General features: G+C 30.4%; 1 protein-coding gene across 3 annotated transcripts in view; it reads right to left on the reverse strand.

Moving 5' to 3' along the window:
* Window positions 1–519: 519 nt before the first annotated feature.
* The window catches only part of LOC143248893 (guanine nucleotide exchange factor VAV3-like), a 31,575-nt gene continuing 12,199 nt past the window's right edge, over window positions 520–19,895 (reverse strand). For 2 of the 3 annotated variants that reach the window (XM_076497806.1, XM_076497805.1), the window contains 4 exons: window positions 17,611–17,720; window positions 14,822–14,923; window positions 2,694–2,725; window positions 520–769 (listed from right to left, as the gene is read on the reverse strand). In XM_076497806.1, coding sequence (XP_076353921.1) covers window positions 525–769; window positions 2,694–2,725; window positions 14,822–14,923; window positions 17,611–17,720 — 489 coding nt within the window. In that variant the 3' untranslated portion in view covers window positions 520–524. Of the gene's footprint in view, window positions 770–2,693; window positions 2,726–12,431; window positions 14,474–14,821; window positions 14,924–17,610; window positions 17,721–19,895 lie in introns of those variants that run through there. The other variant, XM_076497807.1, reaches the window with a different exon arrangement.

Below are 19,895 nucleotides of genomic sequence, written 5' to 3' on the forward strand. Positions count from 1 at the left end.
AAAATTATAAAATTTATTATAAACTGTAGGCCTACGAGTTTCCAATACTTCACCAACTGATGACATTTAAACCATAACTATTACATTATTATACTATATATAAACATAAACAGCATTTCAGATAAATACTTGTCTCATCGTCCAGCACTACTAATAAAGAATGTTTATAATAGTTATAGTTGTATTCATAAAATACAATTAAAAACTAACCTAAACTTAAGCTGTATAGCAAAAGAAAATCAAGAAATGTTAGTACAAGACAAGAACATATTATTACTGGTTGTACCATTTGCATTTTGTTTTTATAATAAATGATCATTATATCTTACAGACATATCATCCTAAACTAATTTGTATTCCATATAAAATCCCTTTGTATTAATAATTAATAAAATAATTATTAGTATTATTTCCTGAATCATTCATGACAAACCCTATCTTACTGTAAACAAATAACTTGTTAACATCTTATCAAGTAAGGCTTTTTTATTTTGAGGGGATATTTAATATATTGAAAAATTAATTCAAATGTATAAAATAAACATAAAAAAAAACGTTGAAAAAGTAATATCAACTCTGTTTCTATAATTACCTATAACAGTCCTATGAATCCTTGAGAAGTCTTCAAGAGGTTTCTCAGATTCTTCTAGAGATGGAAAAGAGGACTGTGAGCCAGCACGGTAACTTAATATAGGACGTGGCGGCAAATTTGGTGCACCACAGGAACGAACAGTAGCTATACAGTCTTTGTGTATACCCATACCACAAGCTAAAAACAAAACCACTGGATTATACAAGAGAATTATGATAAATATACAAACTTGTACTGTCTTTATTGCAGCTGAAGGCATTTTGATTTGTTCTTATGTTGAACTTGCATATGAACTCCTGAAAGGTATAAAAGTTCTCTTGTATTATGATTGTTTTGTAAGTTGAAGATAACTTGCACGTGAATAGGGACTAAACGATGGTACTTACAACTATACAAAAAGAAAAAATTTACCATGAATTAATCTCTTTTGGAAACATTTTTTTTACAAATCCATTTCTACCTCACTTTATAGAGTGACTGATTTTGGGTCAGAGAATAACTGGTTATTATTTCAAAAATGGAAAGCACTCAGGAAAGAGGTAACAGAGAACTAATCAAACCTTATGGAGATATATTATGCACTAGATAAACCATAATAGAACAAACAAACAGTACTGGTAAACTGTGGGTTTTATACAAAACTAATACACAGATCTTTTAGCACATTAATATCCTTATAACTATTCTATATCTCTGGCAATTATTTGATGGTTCTTACAAATCTAACAACAAATCTCTAATAAATTTTACCAGGGTTTAAAAAATAATAAATTCAAACCTGTATGTCAGATCACTGTAAAACAATGTCCCTTATCTGCATAGTGTATAAATGTGTTTTATGAATTTTAATGCTGCCAAGTTAGTTTCACTTAGTTCAAAACAAAATGACAAACATGGTCAATTAGATCTTCTGGGTTTAGTGTCAAACCCAAGATCTCTACCAAATGTGCAAATTATCTAACCTTTCAACTTATTTGTATAGTGCTTGCTTGGCTTATGAGAAATACTAGCTCTAATCTCACTCAGAAAAGATGCCAAAATATAATTTCCGTATAAATATTGTTATCCAATACAAAGTTTCTGCTCTGCATCAGTGACGTAGCATTTGGGACAATTCACTAAGAGAGAACTTGTTTGTAATATTAGCGGAACCAAGTTTGATCTCAAGTAAAGGAAACGTTGAATTACCACCGAAAAAACAACTGTTTGTCTTATAACCTTGAGATAAGGGCAAGGGGCAGATTTTTTTTGTGAAAGAGGAAAAATGTAGTGGTTTGAGATGTTAAAACAGCAACTAGTGGGTTAAATGTTTAACTCAGTTGACAGAATAGTCATTTGACATTTAAAAGATCCTATATTTAGTTTCAAATCAAGGACATTAAGTATGAAATTAACATAGAAGGATGTCAGATATGTATGTGAATGACAGGGGAGAGGGTTGGGTGAATGTCAGTAAATGAGAAGCTGAAACGCAAGAAACTAAAAACCTCATGGATTACTGACATTCGTGGACATAGTTCATTACTATTTGGTCCAGAACTATGAAGCAAGAGGGGAAAATAAACAAAAAGGAAACAATCATATCCTAAAACCATGTAAGAACCCTAAGTAAATGGGGAATACATAATCCTTTGATATGTAGAAATTCTTTTGAAAAAAACACCAAGAAACAAGTTCTGGAAATCAATTGTAAAAGTTTTTGTAACCAAAAACATATTGTACAAAATATAAGTAATCAATGTGAATGTTTGCAAATTAAATCGTTATGAAAATGAAAATTACACAAACTAAGTTATAACCCAATAAAAATGAAAATCTTACAGCTAAGCAACTAAGAAAGTTAAAAACAACAGAAAGAAAACGTTATATTTTGTAAAATGTTGTTCAATGCCTTAAGGCAAGTTATTTAGTCAAAATGTTATAAATTATTTGCAATTTTTACATTATTTGAAATAAACTTTACTTAAAAGCCATTTCAAACTCCTACGTAATGGGTGTAAAAAATGGTATACTTATCATAAACCTTTATCTTTCTCTCCGAAATCAATTATTTTAATTTTTAAAATCTTTATGTTTTAATGTATAAAAATAATTTACTTACTTGCACATTTGTAGCCTTGAAAAAATAAACCCCTGGAAAAATAAAACCTGGTAAAAACTCTGGACAGTTTTAGAAGCAATAACAAAAAATTAGTATTGTAGTCAGAAGTTAATGAGTAAACATATGCTAACATAAGTTCTAACAATGCAAGTGAATGTTCCTAACTAAAATATCTGCATAAGAAGGATTAAAACATAGCTTCAGCATGTGTACAAGCAGAAAAAAAATTAAAATTACACATTTTCATTTTAAAAATGTTATTGTACAAATTCACAGATACGTATTCCATTGTCATGAATAATGTCATGTCCTTATATTTTCAAATATTCACAAATCATTTAAAAAGTTGGTAGTTACCAAACTGCCCGACCATTCAGACAGAAAGGATTAATAACTGTCATGACAGGAAGGTGTTCAATAAATTAACTGTTTGTTAGTGTGATTCTAAGAACAACCACCTCTACTGCTCTGTTAACTGGGCTCATATTGTAACAAAAAAATAAAAATCAAAGAACAAACATTATGCACAATTTCCACTATAATATTCTGTAATTTGAATATAAAATTGAAGTTGTCTTTGCCATCACGTGAATAAAGTTTTAATAAAGACGTTTAAAAAGCAAATGCATATAACATTTTTAGGTATCTCTAATTTCAAAATAAAGACCAAAAGTATGTAAACTGTGACCTGCTGTCACTATTTTAACACAACCAAAGCTAAAATTTATATTTTAGTGTATACTTAATTGCATTATGAGCACTTCTTTTTTCTTTACAAAGGCTAGATTATCAAAAAGTTTCATTAAAGTAACACATGAAAATATTATAAAGATAATTTATCTTTACTGAGGAGCACTAACCCCATATATGTCCATCAACACTAAGTGTTTTACACCAATAAATCATGTATCATCATTTGATATTTATCAACCCACATTCATAGCATAAACTAACATAGAACAATAAAAGGGAAGGAAACAACAGAATGACCTTGTAAAGGCCTGTACTGTTATTAATTATATTACACCATTTTGATAGTAGTTTCACAGCAATCATGCTACCTATGATAATTAATTACCTGGCAAGGATTGGGAGAAATATAATTGTATTGGTTTGAGAAATACTGATAAGCATGCAATACCATCTGATAAGCATGTAATACCATCTGATAAGCATGTAATACCATCTGGCTTTATAACTGACAAAACCAGAAGTAAATGTTTAATTTTATCACATGTATATGAAGATAGAAACAATCTATAGTAATGACAAAGTTATACTTCCTACATTTTGCTATAAGTATTTCCCAGTATTCATATAAATATTGACATAAAAAACAACAGCTTTGTTTTACACTCCATTCCCATATTTATACACATACATACTGTTCAGGTATATCAAACTCACAGTTATATAATATTTACAATTGCACTGAATACAAATACCTATATCATGACTACCTAACTGTCGATACACAGAAGTAAAATAACATAGCTGAAGTGTTTGCAGCATTTTGGATATTTCACTATGATTCAAGTGTTGAGAAAATATGCATATTACAAAAAGGTAAGATATATACAGTAGAAATTGTAGGGAACACTAAGTGAATGCATAAGAGAAGCTACATAAGTAAGGTTGCCCAATGATATGTTAACAAAGTATATTTTTATATGTACAAATGATGCTACCATGGTTGTGAGATTATTCATAAAAAAAACCTTGTTAGAGAGACCAAGAATGGAATCATTATCAACAGACTGATATCAATACAACAGAGTAAAAGCCATGAGAAATGTTTAACTTGGATATAGTTACTAAAAAATGGGTTCATCAGAACTTTGATGTAGAATTCATATAAAAAAATGTGAGGATAAATACAAGCAAGTAGACCATCAATTTTTGTCTTTAACTATAACCAATGGCCAAGTGTTTCTGGTTCTGGTTCCAAGAATCACAATGAGATTGTGAAAAATCAACCAATTAAGTGTCAGGCCCTGTTACTGGTAGCTGTGTACACTATCAGGGATGTCATAAGAACACCAGAATGATTCAGTATAAGAACCTGTTTGGAGGCCAAAAACTTGATTCTCCAAAGACAAGAGAAAAGTTCTCCCAAAATGATAAGAAAATATTCCAGTGTTGAATGACCCTCTAGAAGTTTCCAGTCTCCAAACAAGAAGCCACGTCTATAACCATGCTGCTTGTCTCTGTTTTTTGCTTAAACTCTATGTAAATATATTATTGCTGCCTCTTTCTAGAATCAAATAAAATAGCTAGGATCAGATTTATAGTGTTAAAATATGACTAGCATATCAATAATTTATTAGTAGTGTTGATTAATTTAATGGAGGTTGTTGAAAGTATAATAGAAGAATAGTTAATGGCTCAAACTAACAAGTTTGACAGTTTTGATAATGTTTCAAGATACTTTCAGTAATCTCGATGTAGTCAAGTATCTTGATAGTGTATTAAAAAAGTGTTGTTTCTGAATCTCAGTCCCAGCATCCATTCTCTGTTCTAACTGTAAACTTGGTTAGTGACTTGGATACTCCACTCACAACCACATTTCTGGGCTTAATACAAATCAGTTCTGACTGACGGTAAAGTTGAACCCCATCAACTATCTATATGGCCCACCTGTTATGCATTTAACAGTTATCTTTACACAAATATTTAAACATAAGTTCTGTATTTAGATTCAAACAAATGTGTTTCATTGCACATACACACACATCTTACTTTGTACTTCAGTTATGGTAACATGCAAAAAGTTACAGTATGAAGATTTTCACTGATTTCAATAGGGTGACAACACCATTATCCTAAACAACAAAATAATGATAGAAATGCAGTGCTATAGGTATATGTATAATTACATAAACACAAATATTTTACAAAGCATTTAACAATGCAATACTCTTTGGCATGATCAAATATTTCTGTAATTTCATGCCAAGCATCCTGATTTACTATAGTTCCAAGCAATTTTACTGTGCTTTGCATGGCATTTACATCACCACATTCATGTGATTGGCAGGATAGTATGTGTGAGTGTCACTCACCATGCAGGGCTACTGAACACGGACAATCAACAAAAGTAGACAAGCTATATGTAACATTAAATATTACTTTAATTTGGCATCATCCTCATATCACAAAAATGTTAAAGGCTAACAAACACAAAATGTCTGTCTGATTGGTTATTCATTAAAAATATATCTTTTTTTTTGGGGGGGGAGTACCCATCTGAGTTTCCTCAACAAATCTAATAGAAACTGATGTTTAGATGTTAGAAAGATAACATGCATTTAAATTAGATGTATATATTATATACATGCACGTCATGGTCGTGCACACACACATACACTGATATACAAGTTTAGTTAATGGGTTAATTTTTTGAAAAATGGCTTTGCAAATGCTCTTTCTTAAACTATGTCCCAGGAGATGCAAGTACCCTTTTACACTTTTATTAAACTTGCATGTTATTTGTCTAAATATACAAATAAAAAATTATGTTCCATGAAAACCTTGAAATGGCAAACAACTTCATGTACAACACACTCCTATATCCACTGAGAAAAGAACAAGTTGGGCACATGAAATGATTTACAATTTTGGTTAAGTGCAGTTTTTCTGCAGAATTAAGAAATAAATTTAGTGGAATGCAGTCACTTTTGTTTTTAAACTATAAATAACAGAATGATTAACTGGTAATAAGCTATGCATCTTCCTATGAAAAGCACATACAACTATTTCATACATATTGAGAGCAAAGCAATACAGATGTGACACTAGTACTGAAAACAAATCTATTACAATAATACTTAGTTTCTGTCTTTCCTGAAAATACACATGCACCTTACTATTTCGATGTACCTGTGCAGACATTTCATTTTAACAGATGTAAACACACTTTAGTAGACATTTTATACAAAATATTAAATGCTTACCACAATTTTTATAAAAAGGTCTAATGTATTTATTTACTGAAGTAAATAAATTAAGTGCAGTAAAGATTAGCTCTAATTAAACTAAACAAAGGAAAAAATGTACACAAGATACAGTTAACTTTATTCTTTATCAAATCTAGTTTGTTCTTAACAAAGTCTTCAGTAAAATCAGGCCTCAGATGTGGACATGAATTTCAATGTCAGCAATTACGAGTCTTTCATATTATTTTAAAAATCCTGTATTTAGAGAAGTATTATTGCAATAAAGATAATAATCTGACCACAAATGTTTTGTGGGCCTCTGCTAGTGTAGGTATATATTTCTTAATTCTGATATACAGAATCAAGGAAAATACCATCTTTTTTTAGGAAAAAACATAAGTGTTATATATTTCTTGTAGTCATAAATATATATTGAAACACATTTACATAAAAACAGCCTTTTGATAACATTTGATGCTGTGAATCCCTGTGAATTTTGCCTTGTGAACAAGATATTTTACTTTTAACAGAAAGTTTGCTTTGATAGGCTTAAGTCAAGGAGCGTTGTTTGACTACCTTTATAGCTTTAAGGAAGATTCACATAGTCTGCTGTTTGTTATATGATTGAGGATGAAACAGAGCTTTCTCAAACTGTTCTGTTGATTAGAATATTACAACACTTTATTACGTGTAAACAAAAACCTTCCATAGTACAGTCTTATTTTCTGCTCACTACACAAAGTTTCTTTATCTTACTAACTTCTTATTTTACTTTTAAGTACATTAAAAATTAAAAATAACATGTTTGATATTCACACAATAAACAAGACTTCTCAAAAATAAAACACAGCCCTAAAAAAAATGTAAATGTTTTGGTGGAATTATACAACACCACCATCTGGAGCAATAGCTGAGGTTAGAACCAACTTATGTACCTGTATCATCTCCAATTTACATTATTCTGTGATACATTTTTTAGCACTATCTCAACTTCTGACACAACTAAAGAGCTTATAAAGTAAATTCTAAGTATTTCATTTCTTCTGCACCTGGACCACCAACTTTATTCAAAATTATATTTTTATTTTTCTAAATTTTTATTAATGTCCTTACAATTAGTTTCAATTTAAACATAACCTGGTTCATCAGTTTAACATTATTCCAATCTGCAATACAAGATGTGCTTGCCATAAATTCTGCTAAAATCAATTCATTCAATCTATGCTTTGAGTTTACGGTTGAGTGTATATTTCCCATACATGCAGAAATGTAAAATTCAGGACAATTGAATGCAAAATGAGGTAGAAAAGCACATTTATGAACTTGTTTTACTTGCAAGGTCAAGTTAAACTGCAATATATGCAATTACTTTATGTAACCTATTATTGTTAACATACCTCAACATATGGTAAGCAAACCTTTGTGCTACCAACTTTATAATCTACTTGTAGCTTTGTAATGTAATAAGTTCTTTAATTTACAGCTACATTTTTTATACAACTTATCAATAATTGCATGATTACTGCTACATTGTTTTTACAAAACCTATCAGTAATCTCAGGATTATACCCTCTGTCCTAAAGTAGATTTAAAAAAAACTTAATTCCAATCTTACATCATAACTATAATTACAGATTTTTAGTGCTATAAATACAAATGAAAAAAAACAACAATTTTTGTAGTCATGGATGACATATGTTGTGTGGTGGATTAACCATGAAAAAATGGTTTTCCAGAAAATAAAGATGAGAAAAACCCATTATCCCATTTAACTATCATGTCTAGAATATTCAACCCTCTTTCACCTCCAGGAAAAATTGTATAGTAGAACTAACCAAATTAAGTTGATCTTTAAATTGTATTAATGTGTTGTTGTCACTATGCCACATCAAATATATGTCATTCACATATTTTAACTGCAGAGAAAATTTAACCCCACAAATATTTAATGCATTCATTTCAAGTTTAAACATAAACTACACATGTAAAATGGTAGACAAGGGGAACTCTATAGCAAAACCTGTCCCATAACACACGAGAAGTGTTCTTGAATAATTTTAAATGCAGCCCATCTAGCTTAGCTTCTGTTAAAGCACTATACCTTTTCTTGAATCACTGCTACAAGAATTTTATCATATGTTTATTGTATAATAAATTTCACATTTTTAACTTTTAGGTCCCATTTCATTTTAATAATTGTTAAGAAATAGTTGTAAGTGAGACATACAGTTGGAGTCAATTTCTTTGAAAAAAAACAGCAATAAATTAAGTATGTAATTATGTACAAAGTTAAAATGAAATGGTTTATTAAATTATCTGACCAGCTTATCCAACGAGTCATTTATTACAGCTGTTTTAACGTGACTGACTCAGGTGTCTCTGTTTCCTCTCTGTATCAGTTGTGAATATTTGTTTAATTGGCTGATATATGTGCCTGAAGTTTCCCCAATTTATCAGTTTACAAGTATTTTTAAGTAGCTGATAAAGATATCTCTCAATCTTTTCAATGTACAATTTGTTACAAGTGTTTTAAATGGTTAATTTGTTTCTTAGACTCTTCACTGTATTAGTTGTGAGCTTTTAACTTATAGTTGATCTACTTATCTATCAGTTTATCAGTAACTGCTTGTATTTTTTGTTGCTAAACTAGGTGTCTGTCATTTATCCAAAGTATCAAATGTCACAGATATTCTTTTATCAGTGACCATTCTTAAAAGTTCAAGGATCATTTCATATGGGTTACACAGGAAACTGCACCTGGATATACACATTTTCAAATATAAATATCATACAGATATTGGCAAGTAAGGGTTTATCAGGCACAAAAGCAGTAAAATTTTTATTGCTACTCTAGAAGTGTTAAAATGTAACTGAATTATTTGAAAATTTAAAAAAAATTCAAATTTAAAGTTTCAGCATTTCACTGCGAGGAGGCTAATGTTTCTTTTTCAGATTTCTCAAATTTTCCATCAGCTGATGAAAGGATCTGCTTAATATTATACTTAAGTCTGATCTTTTTATATTTAAGATATTCCAGATCCAAATCAATTTTATCAATCTATCTCTACCACCTGGTTGTGGTTTCTGTTTTCAGGCCTTCTCCTCTTCTATATACATATCCTATACTTTGTCTTACACTTTAAGCAATGGTAAGGATTGCCTTAGTTATGCTTACATTCAGGACACTTCCAGAATGACTCTCCTATATTGAGGGCCATACTATGCTGGCTTTAGTTTTCTGTAATAGCTTTTTTCATCCACAGACAAGCCTCTACTGACACTGGCCTGTCCAGGATATAGCAAAAGGAGTTTTAAAACTCTCCACAGCATCTGGAATTGTTTCTTGTTGGATAAGAGTCAGAAATACAGTGTATTTAGTCTGTCCTTTTCTCTCTGAAACATGAACTCTTGAATCAGGCAACTACAGGGATGTTATGAGGAAGTATTTGCAGTACCTGAGAATACTGTTATGTATCTTTCTTCCACTTTGTCTATATTTACAAGGCCTTTTAGACAAAATGAAAAGATAAAAGCACTAAGAGATACATTTAATAAAATTACTTTCAGACTGAAGCAACTAATGTTCCTTACCGAATTATAAGTTACGGGGACTTTTGAATGATTTTCACAATAACAGTCTTAAGGAACTGCTTGCATTCAAATTTTAAAGCTCAGTAAGTCTTTATCACTAGTTTTGTAGTCCTTTTCAAATCATTAAAAACTTTCTTTGTAACAGAGTCAGTACCAAATTTGGAGTGCAGATAGCCCTCATGTAGATTTGCGAGAAATTAACAAACAAACAAATTTGGAAGGTTTGGTCAAAATCTATTTGTCTGTCAAATTCAGGTTTACAGGATGTTCTACAGTTATTCTAAAGTGAAATATTTTTTTCCACAATTTCCTGATATGACTAAGAAGATCTTTTGTCATAAAAGGTAACATTGGTTTATCTATTGGTTTATCATCCTGGTATATTTTTTTTAATGTTCAATTTCTCTAACAATTAACACAGAACAAAATTTTACTTTGAAGACAAGGAGATAGGAATGAGCAACTTTATAAACAGTTATATAACTTTGATTTTGACAAGTTTCTTTTCTGTTCACATGTATATTTTAAGGTGAGATAGCAGGAACAAGCACTTGTACAACACACTTTACTGGAAGATCCAAGCTTCCAATATTACTTCTGAACTAAACTCTTGCTGAAGAATCTTTGACAAAAACAATATAAACTTTCCATAGCTTATTCAGATATGATATGAAATTATGGATTTAATTGTAAAAATATGAGTGTGTTTTTATACAAGAAAGATACAAGTGATTAATCATAAGGTAAAAATTAATGAAATGTACATATTATTTGTGTGAGGAGATTGAGGTGATCCTAAGTCTGGCAACATGACAATTCGGTACCCGTGACCTTGTGTTCCAGAAAGAGAAATACAGGGTTGTTACAGTGTTAATATGTATTTTTTAGAATCAAGAAAACATACTTTCTCAAAGGTATGAAGAAAAGTAATGAAAATCAGTTTTGTTTTGTTTTAAACCATGTCACACAAAGTGTGCAATCAGAATTTAAGCTTGCCATAGTAAATGGGTTAATACCTAATTCATAGGACTGATTTAAGGTATGGCAAACGTATATATGCCTAGAAACAGTATGGAGTATATCATGCAAAACTGTAACTCTTAATTCAAATATTAGCATTTTTTAGTGTCTTATAGCCAAGCTTGAAATGTTTAACAAAAGATTTTAATTAACAGGTACTTACCCAGTTAAATCATAGTATCAACAAACTGGTTAAAATATTGTGATCATGTTCTTAAACTCAGGAAGCATGACAGATAATAACATGCACAAACAGCAAAACAGTCCATTTAATTGATATGTGATGTTTCAAACTATTTATTTATCTTTAAACTTCAATAAAATTTTTGGGTCCACTAGCAAGGAGCTAAGATTTCTCACCCAGGCTCATTCAACTGTCAACATGAATTATTAAAGCATTACTATGGTGTTCAAATTTACATTCTGGAATGGCATGAAAGGATTAACCCTATAAAATGGAAAGAATGACAAAATATTCTCTTGTCCTAACACTTTCACACACTCCTGTATATTGACTTTGTTTTAATATGATTGGATATGTAATGAAGATGTTTCTGTTAATTATTTGTCATCAATTTGTGGAATAGAATTTGACAAGAACAAAAAAGAGGAGTAAAAAAGGTTAACCATTTTCAATAAACTTAATGAAAAATTGCTGTTGTAAAGAAAATGTGGAATAGATTATATGTTATGTTGTAAGGTAACAGGTACTATCAACATTGTACTTTTTAAAAGTATAATCATGTTTTCAAGAAAGGTAAAACATTCAATTCCAAGACTTCCTATAAAGATGTTGGTGCTGATTACAATTGAAAAACAGAGAATGACCATGCCTTCTGCCTGATCATAAAACAAATCTTTCAGTTAGAAATAATTAACATGGTAAAAAAAATGTCATGAATTCTGAGATGAAATGTAATGATAGTCCAGTCAAATACTGTTGTAAAAACCTCTAAAAGACAACTTTTTTGAAGCTCATTGGAAGAGTTTCTTTACACATACTGTGTTATGAAGACCTCTAACAACATCCCATAAAAAATAAAATTGTTTTAATATATGTAAAATTAGAGATAAAATAGTTACAACAAACTTTGGATTTTTTGGGAACAAAGGTTGATAAAATGTTCTTTTGCAACTTCCATTTCTTCCAGAAAGAGTACAAAAATAAATCTTACTGTATACTCAGTTTATTTCTGTTGATTTACAGTTAAACAGTGTTGCAGTAAACTTATGGAAAAATAATTATTATTATGAGCAAACTTCTGCTCCTCAAAATGGTTACTAGATTGTATGCAGATTCCTAAAAGGTATCCATCTTCTCACAGTAATTTCAATATAACTGACCAAAAGATGGAAACTTGAGAACTTTACTGCAAATTAAAAGTTTATCATATACTCAGGGAATATATACAAAAATGACATATTACATTTCTGAATTTTATAACCAATAACCTCTATTAACTTCAGGTTATTTATGTTCCAAGATTGTTGCAGTTAAACTCCACATTTATAAGGATAAATCTTAAATTAAGCAAATGCATCATTTTTTAATTAAGTTATTGTGGTAAGACTGGACAGTAATTGGCATGGTTAGTACACTATTAAATCACCTAAAATTTAATCTAAATATTGGTGCTAATCTGCTACCAACTTGTCCTGAGAAATCCTGTGCATGGTAGCAGGAAACGTGGTTTAATCCTAAGTCTCTGTTATTTTCTTGTCTTGCCTCTCATCTTAGTAAACAGTAGCAGATCAGCAGCCAAAATGTAAGACATAATACACTGGTATTGCATTAATATCCAATACTAATAATACACAATTTGTAATGAATGTAGAAAGACATAACTGTACATTAGTGTATAGCCATCTCATTTTCCATCACAGACAGAATAATATAATTCACAAAGGAATTAAGGTCACATTACCTCTTAAAATTCTATAAGATCAAAGACTAACTCAGAAACATAATAAAGCCACCTCTTAACTAAGTATCTTCCAAATATAATACCACTAGTAATCAATAATATATAATACAAGTTTCAATGCATCAAACATATTTTCCAATGTACCAGTTCCTGAAATATTAGATACTCCATCAACAACATAAAAACAGTACAACTCTCAAAGACTTAACATGACTTAATACAACTTTCTGCATCAATACAACTTTATTTTCAACCTAACAAAATTTATTACCAGAAAACAAGAAATCTCAAACCTGGAATCAACCTTTCAATCACACTCAGTAACTTTTACAAAGAACACTAAAAGTAACCCCCTCAAAAAAAACAACCCAGAAACCAAAATTTTGCTCAGATCTCAAGTATATTGATAGTACATTTGTAATGTGGCAACACAGTATGAACAAAATTTCAAAGTATGTAAGCACAGATAACATTCATCAATTCACAACAGATATAAGAAACAATTTAAAAAAAAGATTGCATTCAAAGATGTGATGGTTTCCATGACCAATAACTTACGTACTAGAGGAACTTACAGAAAACCTATAGACACAGATGAAAAATATCAAATACAAACCAAATAACCCCAATATGTAATGATGGGCACAAAGGTTTCTCGAATGAACAAAGTTTATATGTTAAGAGGAATAAAGAAAAACACGTCACTGTGACTCTTCTTGATAATGGGTTCACTTACAAAGAAGACAAATACCATAAACAAGCAGGAGAAAATCAGAGACATACAGTCACACGTGAAAGGCAATATTCAAACAGTATAAAGTCAGAAGAGCTGTCAATGCAATAGTTCCACAGCTAGTGGCACACTACACTACCTGAAAGACCCAAAGACCTGGTGGAAAGCAATACTTACAACATTCTTTGCAGATGTAAATTTTAATTTTAATACAATGAAGAATAAGAGAAAAAAAGAGAGAGAAAAAAATCAACAAAAGCCACAATTTAGAAATATAACAAACATAAAAGATATTGTGATACTGATCAATCTACACTTGCCCATTAGGTCACAGATCATATGATAAAATGGTACAATGCTAAAAGAATAAGATACCCAAACAAACAAGAAAAAAACAGAAACTTTATATATCCAGCTAACTGATAATACACCATTTAGATAATTAATTGACTCAAATTCCAGCACAGCAACAGCCCATACAAGTGGATCATGCCTGCCTTTGTTGTTTTTATAACAAGTAAATCCAAGATCAAATTTCAGCTCCTATCACCACACACAGTTCTTCTCTGGATTCTTCTAAATATGAAAGCAGATTAATAGCTAAAACATAAACTAATAGGTAAATCATTTTAAAAAACTAGTAATTAATTTGTAATTAGACTTAGTTTATCATATATAGACTACTAACCACAACAATGCTAATTTAAGTAGTACAGGCTTTGCATCTATTTGATAGGTATATGTTTAGAATGATAATAAACAATAACCCTAGGCTACAGTGAAAATAATTTCTATTGTGGAGCATCAAAACCTGAATGGTAAATCAAACCTGTGACCTTTGTTATATGAAGCCTTGTCTGTTGCAGGAATATTTCAAACTATTTCCAATATAAGAGAGACAATCTCTCACAAAAATGCACCTACCTAAGTAGTTTGCCACAGTCCATGCAATTCGATGGTTTAGTAAATGTGAACATGTTGAATTTGTGATCTGTGAGTCTCATTGAAGCAGGACAGACACTGTCACTGAAAGAAAGTAAAAGAAAAACCATTAAAATAACTTATAGATGAATTTTTTATGTTGAATTTGTGATCTGTTGACTCTCATGGAAGTGAGACAGACACTGACACTAAATGAAAGTAAAACAAAAAACCATTAAAATAACTTATAGATGAATCTTTTTTCAAATATATCCTTTCTATTTTGTAGGAAGTATGACAGCAAAATTAGGTAACAAAATTATAAATAATATTTTGATGAAGACAGCTTTCCAAAAATCCAGTGACCATGTGATCTTGCAGAAAAAAGTTCTCAGCCATATTTTCTTAGGAAAGCAAATGCTATTTCCAGAGATACTATTGAATATGGTAGTCTCCATTATATTCATACTTAAGTGAACTAGATATGACATCATTTTTAACCTATACTAGTGAACATATACATTTGCACTAATTAAGGGTATCAGAAAATTAAACACCAATTGCCTTACCTCATGTGCATTTCTTCTAATCTGAAATATTTATTAAACTATACCAAATATCAGTACAGGAAACTGAATAACTAAATTACACTATATGATTCATCAATATCCATATGAGACAGTTTCAAGTTTGAAGATGAAAGAAATAAATGCATAAAAGCCATTATAATCATATTAATAAAAATAATTTTAGCATCGTTTTGCTTTTCCATTATAATGCCTGGTATTCTATATTTTTCTACAATGTTAGTTGTTTATTTAAATAGAACCTCCTCTTTTATTGTTAAACTGGCACAAATAAAGAAAGACAAAGACTATATCAGAAGATTAATGACTTGACAAGACTCCTTGATGTTGCAATGTACAAGGAAGAACTACACCTGAATCATTAAAACTTAGAGAATGATGCAGGAATTATATGTAATATGAATGTCTTGTAACTTATGGTAATATGTTTTTCTTGGCTGTTTGATGTACAAAAACTGGATCAAGTTCACATGTTGTTCAGATATTCCTAAAGTATAAAAAATAAGGCTTGGAGCACTGCTTTTCATCAACACACAAGATACATCATACTGTTTTTCAATGTTACTAACACAAGTTTGAATGAACATTAGGATATTTCTCCACAACTCACCACAAAAGGATTCAATGTAACCACTGTAGTAGTTTGACTTTAAAAATGTCTTATTATCAGACACTAATGGGTTAACTAATTAGATAAGCTAGTACAGCATTCACTCATCTACTGTGTAAAATGTTCTGAGTTTGAATCTCATTGGTAGGAGTAGAAAAAATTGGATTACCAGGAAATAAAAAAACTTGTGCTGAACCAGTGATCAAATAAAGCCCATTGGTGTATCATTTGTGAAGGAAGTTAGGATTTATAATGAATTTTTAATTTGCAATACCACATACTAAAAAGTATAGTTTTATCTTTAGTTCATTTGTTTTAAACTAAAATATACACGACCAAGTTTAAAGTAGAATTTGTTTAAACCTGCTATGGACTGGATGAGTAAAAATAGAGAAATATTTTTTCCAATTTTCTAGTGTCTTAAGAAATACACAACAATAAACATGTTTTCAACTGTATGGGCAAACAATATCAAAATCTCTACAGAGCATAGGCCATTTATATTTTGCTATTACATAATGGCCAAAATAAGACATTTGGTGTATTTTGTCTTCTAAAATTAAATATTATGTTTGAATAATTCAAACCTATTCCACTGACAACAACTAGATTGTCAAAAATAATTCCTAAAGCAGTTTTTTTATTTGTTATATTTAGCTTTTAATATATTGTTAGTTAATATATATCCAGTCTCATATTAGAGCTCAAACCTGTAAGTGTTCTGCTCTGACTTATTCTTAAAATATTAAAACTTTCTAATATCTAACTAATTTTTCTCACAAATCCAGTATTCCTAACATAATAATTCCAGTTATTGGTATTTCTTAATGACTTTTAACTTAAAACAGTTGGGCATGTCCCAAGTATGCACTTACTTCCACATTTTTTTATATGTTAAAACATAAAATTAATTATAACTCTACAGTCAATGTTATTTTTGGCATTTATTTTAAGCTCAGCCTGACCAACATTCTCACATAGCATATTAAAAGACTGACCACATAGTAATACTGTCTATTAAAGAGACAAACACATACATGCACACAATTGTACAAACACAGATGCTCTCAAAAAGTAATCAAACTCAGTAGCCAAATAAGCTAACATAAGTAAATATTTAATCCATAAATAATGGTTTCAAAAAACAATTCACACAGTATATAATTAAGATTTATCTCAATAAATACTCTGTTCTACTTATGTGGGTGTCCATAACATTTTCAGCCTATGAAAGATGTTCCAAGTGTGAAGACTGATAAGGTTGTTTGGTATTAAGCACAAATGTGATCTGATATTTAAACCCAGTTTTTAGTGGTAAAGTTCACAGACATGCCACTTGCCACTGAGGGACAAGTGTGAAGAAAATGGTTAATCAGGATGACGTAACATTTTTTCACATTTCATCACTCGATGTACAAGTTTATCATGTATTAAAGCACCCTTTATTTCATCTCTACTAACAGCAAAGGTAACAATGCAAAATAAAACCAACTATACTTCAAATATGTATGCTTAGCATTTAAAACCCTAATTTAAAACCAGATTTTAATAGAAAATATTCTCACAACTGCATGATAAAAATCAAAGTAACTTACAGAGCCTTTTCAATTGCATGTGTCCACTTCTTCTTCATTTCCTGTGTTTTTGAGTACATGGTATATGCAGTTTTATTTTGTCGATGTACTAGATACCAATAGTTACTCCACTACAATTGTAAAAAAAAAAAAAAAGATAATACCTGAAGTGAGAATAAAGCACATACAAAATTAAATGAATGGATCCTCAAATGGCCCCACATAATTTCATGTTTACAAAAATTTTGTTGATTTTTAAAAATAAAAACTTTTTTTTAATACCATAAAGCCTGTTTCATACACTTATTACAAAATACATAAAATCAGTTGATCCTAAAATGACTCCACATAATCTCATCTTCATAAAAATTGTGTTCTGAATTGTTAATTTTTAACACTAAGAATATTCAATTTTTTCTTTTCCTCATAAAAGCCTGTTTCACACACTTTTAGAAAATCAAATAAAATAACTTGACCCTAAAATGACCTCACAATCTCATCTCCATAAAATTATGATTTGATTGTTGATTTTGAAAAATCAGATTTTTTTTTTTCTTCCTTCATAAAAGCCTTCTTTCATACACTTATTAGAAAATAAGTTAATGGTTGTTGGTTTTTTTTTTCTTCTTACATTGCATGTTATTTCTAATTAAACTTGTTTCCTTTTTCTTTTAAAAGCAATATTTTAAAGAAATGACACTTTTTGCTAAATTTCTCTTTCTTACATTTTTCAACTGAAACTGTGTAAATATTGATATAGGGAATTAGGCTGTTCACAGCTCCAATGATGTTAGTGGTTGAACACTGTTCAGTAAGAAATATTATGTAATATAAAATAAAAGGTTTTTAAAAATTACACTAATTAAGTAGTTGAACTTTTAGTATCTTATAAAAAAGTTTAATAAAGTTTTGAATGTGTTTTACCAATTACAATAGCATAAAATCTTAGCTAATATTCCATATTTTAATAGTATTTAAGTTATTAATTCTACAAGACAATATTTTTAAAAATCATAAATTTCACTTAGTGGGACACATAACATTTTCTTTTAGCATGTCATCACTCATATTTTATCCACCATCCTTGAAAAGGTACAAAATTTAAACAAATTTCTCTCTATAAAATCATCATTTCACAGATAAAACATATTTATTATAGTCTTCAACTTTGTTTGGTTACAGCAGTGGTGTACAAAGTCCGGCCCACGACGAGTCGCCGAGTGGCCTGAGATGTTCAACAGGAAAGTCAAACACAGAGAGTGCATGTGCTTAGAGTTTGTGCCTGCGCGAAGATTAAGCACTATAGAAGAATATGCATTAGATTAGATACTGGATGGTTCCATATTTATGTCAAGCAGAAAATAAAATTTAATAAGCAAATCTAGTTAATGCATAGGCATTTAATCATTCGCGCAATAATGTAATATTTCTGTAATTACGAAATATCATGCTTTCCAATTGTTCTTAGAGATTTAGTTACGAGCTCTATTTTGATATTATTTCATAATGGCAACAAAAATGGCAACTAATCATAAAAGAAACGATTAAGAAAAGACTACAAAAACCAGCAGTTTTATGATGATTGGACTGCGCAATACTGTTTTGTTCAACAACAGGAAGAACGTGATTTTCTGCTGTGTCATTCAACAGTAGCAGTGGCAAAGGTATCCAATATAAAGCATCATTATGAGTCGAAGCATAAAGATTTCCACAACGTTGTCGGTGATGAACGAACAGCTTGAATTGAATCTCTGCAGCAGTTGCTGAATCACCAGCAGAACGTTTTCTCAAAGCAGTCAGCAGATTTAGGTGCAGCATGTGAGGTCAGTTACGTTATTTCTTTGATGATAGTGAAATCTGGCCAACCGTTCACTAATGGTGATTTTGTAAAGCAATGTATGATTACTGCATCGGAAAAGTTGTGTCCAGAAGCAGTTCACAAGCTACAGATGGTGGCTTTGAATCGAATGACAGTTCAACGAAGAATTTCACACCTCTCAGCAGACGTGACAAGACAGCTTACAAATAAAGCAGCCAACTTTGTCTACTTCTCTTTGGCAGCAGACAAGTCGACTGACATCAGTTCAATAGCACAGCTACTAGTGTTTGTTTGTGGTGTGTCGTCATCGTTTGATATCACAGAGGAACTAATCGGCATGGGTTCCATGAACGGTCAGACAACTGGGTCTGCTCTATTCGAGGAGACAGTACGACTGTGTAGTAGTGTTTCATTGGATTTCTTGAAACTGGTAAGTGTAACAACTGATGGAGCACCAGCCATGACTGGAGAAAGTAGTGGGTTGGTA

The sequence above is a fragment of the Tachypleus tridentatus genome, chromosome 4 (assembly GCF_004210375.1).
Source record: "Tachypleus tridentatus isolate NWPU-2018 chromosome 4, ASM421037v1, whole genome shotgun sequence".
Lineage (NCBI taxonomy): Eukaryota > Metazoa > Arthropoda > Merostomata > Xiphosura > Limulidae > Tachypleus > Tachypleus tridentatus.